This window comes from Coregonus clupeaformis, chromosome 27 (genome assembly GCF_020615455.1).
Source record: "Coregonus clupeaformis isolate EN_2021a chromosome 27, ASM2061545v1, whole genome shotgun sequence".
Classification (NCBI taxonomy): Eukaryota; Metazoa; Chordata; class Actinopteri; order Salmoniformes; family Salmonidae; genus Coregonus; species Coregonus clupeaformis.
Window position 1 is genome coordinate 25,670,758 of NC_059218.1, and position 12,217 is coordinate 25,682,974.

At 43.3% G+C, this 12,217-nt stretch overlaps 1 protein-coding gene across 6 annotated transcripts in view; it reads left to right on the forward strand.

Annotated features, from left to right (window-relative positions):
* The window catches only part of LOC121541681 (regulator of G-protein signaling 3-like), a 221,258-nt gene that overhangs the window by 199,842 nt on the left and 9,199 nt on the right, over window positions 1-12,217 (forward strand). Inside the window, exon 1 of one of the 6 annotated variants that reach the window (XM_041850913.2) lies at window positions 5,777-6,078. The exons of 4 other annotated variants lie outside the window; for them this stretch is intronic. In XM_041850913.2, the coding sequence (XP_041706847.2) occupies window positions 6,035-6,078 (44 nt within the window). In that variant the 5' untranslated portion in view covers window positions 5,777-6,034. Of the gene's footprint in view, window positions 1-5,776; window positions 6,079-6,267; window positions 6,401-12,217 lie in introns of those variants that run through there. One more of the 6 variants, XM_041850914.2, reaches the window with a different exon arrangement.

A 12,217-nucleotide genomic window follows, 5' to 3' on the forward strand; every position in this document is an offset into this window, starting at 1 on the left:
CTCTTTCATTCCTACCCTCTTCCTTGGTGAAGACCTCTCACCCATCCCTCTGGGCCTCTGTGCATGTCTTGAACCTTCCCAGACTTTATCTCCTAGTGATCTTACATTACCTCCTCCTAGTCCAATGTCTGTACACTATGCAACCTTCAGTCTTCTCCGAGGCCCCCCCATACATACAGGGGGGAGAACAAGTATTTGATACACTGCCGATTTTGCAGGTTTTCCTACTTACAAAGCATGTAGAGGTCTGTAATTTTTATCATAGGTACACTTCAACTGTGAGAGCCGGAATCTAAAACAAAAATTCAGAAAATCACATTGTATGATTTTTAAGTAATTCATTTGCATTTTATTGCATGACATAAGTATTTGATCACCTACCAACCAGTAAGAATTCCGGCTCTCACAGACCTGTTAGTTTTTCTTTAAGAAGCCCTCCTGTTCTCCACTCATTACCTGTATTAACTGCACCTGTTTGAAATCGTTACCTGTATAAAAGACACCTGTCCACCACACACTCAATCAAACAGACTCCAACCTCTCCACAATGGCCAAGACCAGAGAGCTGTGTAAGGACATCAGGGATAAAATTGTAGACCTGCACAAGGCTGGGATGGGCTACAGGACAATAGGCAAGCAGCTTGGTGAGAAGGCAACAACTGTTGGCGCAATTATTAGAAAATGGAAGAAGTTCAAGATGACGGTCAATCACCCTCGGTCTGGGGCTCCATGCAAGATCTCACCTCGTGGGGCATCAATGATCATGAGGAAGGTGAGGGATCAGCCCAGAACTACACGGCAGGACCTAGTCAATGACCTGAAGAGAGCTGGGACCACAGTCTCAAAGAAAACCATTAGTAACACACTACGCCATCATGGATTAAAATCCTGCAGCGCACGCAAGGTCCCCCTGCTCAAGCCAGCGCATGTCCAGGCCCGTCTGAAGTTTGCCAATGACCATCTGGATGATCCAGAGGAGGAATGGGAGAACGTCATGTGGTCTGATGAGACAAAAATAGAGCTTTTTGGTCTAAACTCCACTCGCCGTGTTTGGAGGAAGAAGAAGGATGAGTACAACCCCAAGAACACCATCCCAACCGTGAAGCATGGAGGTGGAAACATCATTCTTTGGGGATGCTTTTCTGCAAAGGGGACAGGACGTCTGCACCGTATTGAGGGGAGGATGGATGGGGCCATGTATCGCGAGATCTTGGCCAACAACCTCCTTCCCTCAGTAAGAGCATTGAAGATGGGTCGTGGCTGGGTCTTCCAGCATGACAACGACCCGAAACACACAGCCAGGGCAACTAAGGAGTGGCCTGGAGGTCCTGGAGTGGCCCTGGTCCTGGAGTGGCCTAGCCAGTCTCCAGACCTGAACCCAATAGAAAATCTTTGGAGGGAGCTGAAAGTCCGTATTCCCCAGCGACAGTCCCAAAACCTGAAGGATCTGGAGAATGTCTGTATGGAGGAGTGGGCCAAAATCCCTGCTGCAGTGTGTGCAAACCTGGTCAAGACCTACAGGAAACGTATGATCTCTGTAATTGCAAACAAAGGTTTCTGTACCAAATATTAAGTTCTGCTTTTCTGATGTATCAAATACTTATGTCATGCTATAAAATCCAAATTAATTACTTAAAAATCATACAATGTGATTTTCTGGATTTTGGTTTTAGATTCCGTCTCTTACAGTTGAAGTGTACCTATGATAAAAATTACAGACCTCTACATGCTTTGTAAGTAGGAAAACCTGCAAAATCGGCAGTGTATCAAATACTTGTTCTCCCCACTGTACGTAGGAGGCCAGGATATGAAGCTGTATGCCTAAAGCCCTATGTTTAACACACATCTCCACTTACGTTCATAGGGAGGAAAGCAACTCATGAGAAAAATATGCAATATGGGCTTAATGAGAAATTAACTTGATGTTTTGCGTAAATTGTACATTGATGTTGCTGGATATGTTTGAGTTGTGCATTCGTATCTCACGTTCAGAATCGGCCTGACCTGAGTAGGATTAAACCAATAGCGCCTTGTGGAAAGGAAAACAATTGCGACAATGTTTACTGGTATTTAATAATCTGCTATCCAGTACTATAATGGGTATTAAGCTTGGACTGCTAATTGCCTAAGTATTAATGAATGATCCTGCATCAAGGCTAACTGGTGGCTGTGGCATAGCCTCACAAAACTGATGTCTGGTTTGAGGTGGTTGTGTAGCTGGTGCCGGTTGATCTAGAATGCTGGTCAGTAGTACACTTTAAACCCCAATGTGCTGTCATTACTTACATTTTTAGAGGAAACCCATTGAAATTAATATATTTGAGTACAGTTACTTAAAGTGATTTTGTAGTCATTACTCAAACCGAACTATGCCCATCCCACCCCACCCACCCACAAACCCCTTTAGGTCAGGACAGGACAGCACCCTAGGGTGGGCCCCTGTTAAGCCCCAATTAGAGCAGTGTTCTATTGGTCATTCAGTCAATCTACCCACTGTGGAGCCTGATTCCATTGAGCCTGATGAGCTTACTGGCTTCACAATGCTACTGTTGACAGTCTGAGCTAACCGTTCATACAGAGCTAGCTATCTTGGCTCGCCATGAACAAGGTAGAGGCTTACAGATGTAGGATCTTAATTTGAGCCAGTTTGCTACAACAGGAAAATAATCCTGCAGCAACAGGAAATATGAATTATTGTGTGGATTATAATTAATACATTTGTTTTGTTGGGATTTATCAATTTTTTGTTTGGGCAAATCAAGTCTGACATATTAAAGTGGACATTACAAACTTTAGAAGCCTTTTAAAACTTATAGTTTAGAGAAACAACCCTCTGTTTTAACACAGAAATACCTGTCCGAGCCAGAGCGCACTTGCGTTATTCAAGACTTTAAGAGTGCAATTGAATGTTTGAAACCCTGTTGTTGCTTCTTATGTAACGTGGGGCTGTTTACTTGTTAAAAGTGAAGTAAAACAGGGAGTATGTCTTGTTCCCAGTTAAGCCTGTGGAATGTTGATGTTGACAATAGTGTTGGCTGTTGAAAAGGGGGCTAGGTAGGTAGCCTACTGCAGGATTCAGGAAGGAAGTCACTTTAGGTTACTGGGTCGATCTGAGAGTGGTGACACCTGTTTTTTAGGTGGCCTATAGCGAGAGTCTATTGCAGCCGAACCGTTGTCGAAACGTTGTCGATGTTGGTGCAGTGTTATAGCGTTTAGGAGCCTCTGGCAGCAAAAAGTGAAGGTACTGCTGTGCAGATTTCATTGAATTCCAGGCAGAGTTTGTAAGAGGAAACATGAGTTTAATGCCTTTATCCAGACAGGCTAATAGACAGGCCTCTCACCCACCCTCCCTCCCTCCCTCCCTCCCTCCCTCCCTCCCTCCCTCCCTCCCTCCCTCCCTCCCTCCCTCCCTCTCCTCCTATCCCTACCCATGCTTGTCTGGATGTGGCACAGCTGCTTTCCTGGGCGGTTCATATACTCTCTGATTCCCTTCCATTGTTCATTGTTACTTGTGCTACAGGTGCCAGATGTTAGAGCTTCCCCATGACAACGATCCCTACACACCTCTCTCCCCCAGCACTGACAGACATCCGGCCAACTCACACACACAAAGACACATACCAACATGCACGTACTGTAGGCAGGCTCACATATGCTCGCACAGACAAGCATGCATGCACGCACACACACCACACACACACACCCCAGACGAAAGGATAACATTACCCCAGATGTGCTAAAATAATATCCACCTGTTGTTTTGCTACATGACAGGAAAGATAAAACGTCGTAAATGTATTTGGGATTTTCTACTAGTTGTGATAGTGATTATAGTTGTCATATCGCTGAAGTAGTAACAATAGCTCTACAAGGTTAGGTCAATAGTAGTTGTTTTAGGGTATTTTCATACATATCTATTTTACCATTGAGAAATGAAAGCTTTTTATGTATCTAGTCCCCCCCTTTAAAGGTGTCATAAGTATTTTTGACAAATTCACTTATAGTGTATTATATTTAGTCAAAAGTTTATTATTTGGTCCCATATTTCTAACACACAATGATTCCATCAAGCTTGTGACTCTACAAAGATGTTGGATGCATTTGCAGTTTGTTTTGGTTGTGTTTCAGTTTATGTTGTGCCCAATAGAAATTAATGTTAAATAATGTATTGTGTCATTTTGGAGTCACTTTTATTGTAAGAGTTACAGAGGCATAAATATCATACCCCCAATGATCTTTGTGCATCTATAACTTTCTCACTCATCGTTATTCACAATTCATTCATGATTATCCATAATCATGGAAGCATCCACATTAATGTGCTTAGAATCATATTCTATTCTGATTTACAATAAAAGTAACTCCATGTGCATAGCACTTTGAATGTATTTTCCTGTTGGATTTGTTGGGCTGCCAGACTCAGAAGAAGCAATGGCTTTATGGAATAGTTAGCAACTTGTAAACATTTACCCATTCCTATATGAGTACTATTTTAATAGCAATGTCGAATAATAAACATTGGTGTTCAAGCCAATTCTATAATATGACTGTAGCCTTCCGTTTTTTAATTTCGAAAGTTTATTGTGATGGTAATGACGTTTGTTTATGATGTGCATTATTAGTCTTTGGCTTAGGTCGCTAGCGAGATACAGTATCTCCAACCTAGCCTACAGTCTTAAAACCACTTGGTTGTTTGGATGACACAACTGCTGGGTTGCAGGCATTGGGTCACTTAGTTGGGTTGTTTTCTTTAAAAAGAGCCAGGGTGGGTTGTTGAGACTGGGTTATTGATGCTGGGTTATTAAGATATGAGGCATGGCTTAGTAGGGGTGAGGCTTACAGATAGTTATTTTAGGCCACCTGTGAGAGTAAATGTCATTCCTGTTCATCTGGTCCGTTGTATTGTTGTCACATGTTAAGGCTGACAACACTGACAGTTTTGTAGCTTCAAAGAGGCTTACAGAGATGTATGACTTCCTCAATAGCCTATGCAAATGCCAATGTTGGAATAGCTACCAGTTTACTACTATATGTAATCAGGAATGTTAATATTATATTAGAATATTTAATATGCATAAATATTCAAGGAACATTTGTATTTGTAGTGTACAAACTTAACATAATGAACAGGAATGACATTTACTCTCACAAGTGGCCAAAAAGAACTATCTGAAAGCCACACCTCCAATCTTCTGATAGGCTGCCACTGCTACAATATGTTATTAAAAAGGTTCAAAATGCAACCCCTTCTTCACAAAAAGGTTCCTGTTTGAACCTTTACACTGGCAGCCCAGTATCAGCGTATAAGGGTCAATATGTGGTGCTTTTGTGAATAGATAGGCATCATGGCACAAGGGTTCTTCTAATAATCTTTTCAGAGGGATTCCTCGAGGAACCTATCTGACCACAGGGGCAATCTTTTGAACTCCAAAAGATTATTATAGGCTCCTTTACTGCTAAGAGTGTATAAGTGATTTTGTCCACATATTTATGACACCTTTAAATGGGGGGACTAAATACATAAAATGCATTCATTTCTAAAAAGTTAAACAGATATGTAGGAAAATACCCTCAAATAAAATGTGACATTCTGTACTGTCGCCTCATATAAAACATTTGATCTAAAATCCAAAATGCTGGAGTATAGAGACCAATACAAATGTTTTACATAGGGGAGTGTAGTTGTGAAATTAAAGCATTTACTACCCCATAAAATCCATGCCTGTCTCTCGTGGACAGACTACGTCATCTGACCAATTACGCGAGACTTTAGTTTTGGGTTAACCAAGATTATCTGGGCTCAGACAGAATAGAGCCTTGTTATTGGGTGAGCCCTGGGCCCGCCTCTCCTGGCTCCCGGACTATATAAAGCCACAGAGGAGCCTCTCCCGGGTTAGAGGAATGTCACAACTGAATTACCCTTGCCCTGAGCACCGCATTCTAACAACACATACACACACACACACCCACATACACTATACACACAGGACCTACACACACAGGACTACACGCAGGACCCTAAAGACTTACGCCGATGTTCCCCGCTATGGTCGACTTCTCTGAGAAGTACCTGGAAAGGTAAGTTAGAACCCATAGGTGTTATGTTCTGCGTGTGTGCTCTCTGCTGCTTTTGGATAAATAGAGAGAGGGAGGGAGAGAGAGCGGGAGGGAGGGAGGGAGGGAGAAGGAAGGAAGGAAGGTGACGTTTTAGGCTCTGAGGGACACTGCTCAAAAGCTGTTAGGAGGCTAGCTGACCTCTCTCCTGAGTCTCATTTGCCAGTTGCTGGGTGAGAGGACTCATGTGTGGTTAAATCTATTTTGAGGACACTTGTATCTAGAGATTGGCCTTGTCTTTTAATAATCGGCCTGGATTTCTTATGTGGTCTCTGTGGTTTGTAAGGTGAGTAATGTTGAGAATGGAGATTTAAATTAGTCAGATGGTTTAGTTGGGTGTTGATTTATATATACTGAACATTGTAGGACAATTCCTATTTTCAGCATTTTCCTTGGTTGGAATAGAATGTACTACTGTATTTCCAGATGGAATTCAGATTCAGGCACTCTTGAAAAGTAAAGATTTATATCTTAGTGTGTTTGCCTGCTCTGTTTTTGAACAGCCTACCCTGATCCAATGGAATTACTCTGGAAAACCACATTCCTATTCAACCTGGTCTCAGAGCCTTTCGTAATATTCTGTACTTAAATCCGTGTCACTCCAATTAGTATGATACTGTATGTTACATTTCGTATGGTATGTATTAATTTGTGGATGTCAATCACCCATTTAGTATGATATGTTACAAATTAAAATTAGTATATTATATGTTCCGAATTAGCAAAACGTACAATATGTTGCACATTTGCAAGACATATTATATGTTACGAATTCTAGCAAGGTGGCTAACATTCAGTGAGTAAAGTACTTAAGTAAAAATACTTTAAGTCGTTTGGGGTATCTGTACTTTACTTTACTATTTATATTTGTCACTACTTTTACTTTTACTTCACTACATTCCTAAAGAAAACATTGTACTTTTTACTCTATATATTTTCCCTGACAACCAAAAGTACTCATTACAAAGTAGCTAAAAAGTAGTAAGCAGTTCAAAAGTTGCTAATTAGCTAAAATGCTAAGGTTGTCCGTGAAGAGATTCGAACTCGCAACCTTTAAGTTGCTAGATGTTTGCATTATACCACCCTACTTTCATTTCCCCCCTCAAGTAACTATCTGTCTTATGTAACCATACCAAACGTAACATACAGTGGGGAAAAAAAGTATTTAGTCAGCCACCAATTGTGCAAGTTCTCCCACTTAAAAAGATGAGAGAGGCCTGTAATTTTCATTATAGGTACACGTCAACTATGACATACAAAATGAGGAAAAAAAATCCAGAAAATCACATTGTAGGATTTTTAATGAATTTATTTGCAAATTATGGTGGAAAATAAGTATTTGGTCAATAACAAAAGTTTCTCAATACTTTGTTATATACCCTTTGTTGGCAATGACACAGGTCAAATGTTTTCTGTAAGTCTTCACAAGGTTTTCACACACTGTTGCTGGTATTTTGTCCCATTCCTCCATGCAGATCTCCTTTAGAGCAATGATGTTTTGGGGCTGTCGCTGGGCAACACGGACTTTCAACTCCCTCCAAAGATTTTCTATGGGGTTGAGATCTGGAGACTGGCTAGGCCACTCCAGGACCTTGAAATGCTTCTTACGAAGCCACTCCTTCGATGCCCGGGCGGTGTGTTTGGGATCATTGTCATGCTGAAAGACCCAGCCACGTTTAATCTTCAATGCCCTTGCTGATGGATGGAGGTTGTCACTCAAAATCTCACGATACATGGCCCCATTCATTCTTTCCTTTACACGGATCAGTCGTCCTGGTCCCTTTGCAGAAAAACAGCCCCAAAGCATGATGTTTCCACCCCCATGCTTCACAGTAGGTATGGTGTTCTTTGGATGCAACTCAGCATTCTTTGTCCTCCAAACACGACGGTTTGAGTTTTTACCAAAAAGTTATATTTTGGTTTCATCTGACCATATGACATTCTCCCAATCCTCTTCTGGATCATCCAAATGCACTCTAGCAAACTTCAGAAGGGCCTGGACATGTACTGGCTTAAGCAGGGGGACACGTCTGGCACTGCAGGATTTGAGTCCCTGGCGGCGTAGTGTGTTACTGATGGTAGGCTTTATTACTTTGGTCCCAGCTCTCTGCAGGTCATTCACTAGGTCCCCCCGTGTGGTTCTGAGATTTTTGCTCACCGTTCTTGTGATCATTTTGACCCCACGGGGTGAGATCTTGCGTGGAGCCCCAGATCGAGGGAGATTATCAGTGGTCTTGTATGTCTTCCATTTCCTAATAATTGCTCCCACAGTTGATTTCTTCAAACCAAGCTGCTTACCTATTGCAGATTCAGTCTTCCCAGCCTGGTGCAGGTCTACAATTTTGTTTCTGGTGTCCTTTGACAGCTCTTTGGTCTTGGCCATAGTGGAGTTTGGAGTGTGACTGTTTGAGGTTGTGGACAGGTGTCTTTTATACTGATAACAAGTTCAAACAGGTGCCATTAATACAGGTAACGAGTGGAGGACAGAGGAGCCTCTTAAAGAAGAAGTTACAGGTCTGTGAGAGCCAGAAATCTTGCTTGTTTGTAGGTGACCAAATACTTATTTTCCACCATAATTTGCAAATAAATTCATAAAAAATCCTACAATGTGATTTTCTGGATTTTTTTTCCTCAATTTGTCTGTCATAGTTGACGTGTACCTATGATGAGAATTACAGGCCTCTCTCATCTTTTTAAGTGGGAGAACTTGCACAATTGGTGGCTGACTAAATACTTTTTTCCCCACTGTATCATACTATTTTGAGGGTCCCGGATTTACATTTACTATGTTACATCTAGTCTATGAGACCAGGCTGTCCCATTTAGTCTGTGGGAAAATAATGGGAGGACCGTACTGTCTCTTGCTCCATGAGAATGATGTTGTCCTCATCGTGGGGAATAGGAGGGATATGTGCAGCTACGCTGTGTTATGCAGACAGACACACGTATGCATGTACGCATGCACACGCACACACACACACACACACACACACACACACGCACACGCACACGCACACACACACACACACACACACACACACACACACACACACACACACACACACACACACACACACACACACACACACACACACACACACACACACACACACACACACACACACACACACACACACACACACACACACACACACACACACACACACACACACACACACACACACACACACACACACACACACACACACACACACAGACACACACAGGGGAGGTATGTGTGTGTTCTGTGTACACGGTGCAGGGCCAGGCACATAACCTACCGCAAACAGCCAGAGTGGCGGACGGGGCAAAAACAACCCCAAAGTTGCTCACCTTGGGGTCTGGGACTACTCCCTACCCCTCTACCCCCTCCCCTGGCTTTAGTGGTTGGGTGCTGCCTGGAGGTGTGGAGAGGGGATCCAGTACACCGTGGGAAACAGAGCCACCGGGTGGAACAGGAAGGTGGGATGTAGAAGGGATCCACTTCAAAGCAACAGCACATGTGTTTTAACAAGTCTGATTAACTGACATGGTAGAAACATTTAGTAGTTCAGAGCAGGACTTCAGGCACCAAACAATGAGTGATGATAGGCATTCATTTTCTTTGATTCTATAGTGGGACTATACAGTAATGTGCATTTGCTATCTTTTCTTGCTCCTGTGCTACTATACATTTATGACTGTGTAATACCTCAACGTATCGTTCTTTAATATAGTACTATACTATGTTGTTACTTTGCTGTAGCACATTCTAGTATGTCAATAACGTTATTTGTCTATCTATGTGATCTAACGTTGGTGTTGACATGCCCCCCCTATCACCCGTGGCTGTCAGTCAGTCAGTTAGTCAGCCACACTCTAGTACATCTACTGTACAGCTGCAGTGTGTCTGTCTGCATTTCCCCAGCTACCCAGTTCTCCCCTCGAGTTCTGAGTACTTAGCTAGCTAGATATCCCTGGGAGCACGGCCCAGTTTCACACCACCAGGAATAGCATGGAGAGAGGGTATTACTGTCGGTAATGTGAGCCAGGAGAAGTGGGAATAACATGGAGAGAGGGTATTACTGTCGGTAATGTGAGCCAGGAGAAGTGGGAATAACATGGAGAGAGGGTATTACTGTTGGTAATGTGAGCCAGGAGAAGTGGGAATAACATGGAGAGAGGGTATTACTGTCGGTAATCTGAGCCAGGAGAAGTGGGAATAACATGGAGAGAGGGTATTACTGTCGGTAATGTGAGCCAGGAGAAGTGGGAATAACATGGAGAGAGGGTATTACTGTCGGTAATGTGAGCCAGGAGAAGTGGGAATAACATGGAGAGAGGGTATTACTGTCGGTAATGTGAGCCAGGAGAAGTGGGAATAACATGGAGAGAGGGTATTACTGTCGGTAATGTGAGCCAGGAGAATTGGGAATAACATGGAGAGAGGGTATTACTGTCGGTAATGTGAACCAGGAGAAGTGGGAATAACATGGAGAGAGGGTATTACTGTCGGTAATGTGAGCCAGGAGAAGTGGGAATAACATGGAGAGAGGGTATTACTGTTGGTAATGTGAGCCAGGAGAAGTGGGAATAACATGGAGAGAGGGTATTACTGTCGGTAATGTGAGCCAGGAGAAGTGGGAATAACATGGAGAGAGGGTATTACTGTCGGTAATGTGAGCCAGGAGAAGTGGGAATAACATGGAGAGACCTGAGATAATCATGGTGCTAAAGACCCTCCAGCCCCCTCTACACACGGACATGCGCACGCACACTCACACCACCTGCCTGGCAGATAGGGAGTGTGGCAGGTAATGATAGTCCCTATAGCAATGCCAGGGTTGTGGGTTCGATTCCCACAGGGGGCCAGTATGAAAAATGTATGCACTCACTAAATGTAAGTCGCTCTGGATAAGAGCGTCTGCTAAATGACTAAAATGTAAATGTAAATATATGTATTTTCTGATAACGGGTGCGATGAATGGGATCAGAGAGCATCCTAATTTGCTAATCTCCCAGAGAGGGATGTGGCTATCCTAATATAAGATTAGCCTGTCAGGTTTAGGGCTATGTTTAATGAAGAGAGGAACAGACTCACACTACTGCTCCTGGTGGCTGGGCCATTAGCTAGCCGGCCGGGGTATGATCACATATAGCGGAGAGGGGTCGATTGTTAGAGTGAGGAATACATATTAAGACAATACAGACTTTGTTAAGGGCACAGGGCCAGGTGAACAGGAAGTTGTCATACTGCTACACTCTTATTAGGTGGTAAGATCTTGTCCAGGTATTTTTGTATTTTCTCTTCTCTCTCAATCTTTTCACTCTCTCACTCTGTCCCTTCTCACCTTCCCTCGATCCCCTCTAATCTTGCCCCCTCACCTCTCGGTAGTAGCAGTTGTTGGCTGACGACACTCAGCCGTGTGGGGAACAGGCTAGCGGGGCCGTGTGGAATGTGTCCCCTGCCTGCCCTCTGTGGCTTTGTGTGTGTGTGTGTGTGTGTGTGTGTGTGGTTTCTTTACCCTGCTGAGTTTGAGCTCCTATACTGGCCTCTGCTGTAGCTGTAGCCCTCGGCCCCTCAGGCCCAGTGTATGAGCTAATAATCACAGCAGCAACGTGATGGATGGCCGTGGCCGGAGAGCTGCCATGCGCGTAGTAACCTCCTTATCACTGCCTCGGCTTGAGACGCGTTTCAGCAGCCTCACATGTGCTTGGCTCTCAATAACACCCATGGCATAGGTCTATAGAACATATAACGTCATTAGGCAGGTATCCTAACAGTAGAGCGTTTGGCCCGTAACCGAAAGGACGCTGGTTCAAATAGCTGAGCCGACAAGGTGAAAAATCTGCTGATGTGCCCTTGAGCAAGGCACTTAACCCTAATTTGCTCCAGGGGCACCGTACTACTATGGCTGAACCTGTAAAACAACACATTTCACTGCGCCTATCTGGTGTATGTACAAAAAAAAATAGAACTAGGGTAGTCAACTACTGAAACGTTGAGATGGTTTGAATGGGTTGTAGGATGGTCTGTTAAGCAAAATGGCATTTACCTGTAGTTTTCAGTACCATTGCGTATTTTATTATTTCTTCTTTGTTACAATCTTTTTATACTAAGCAA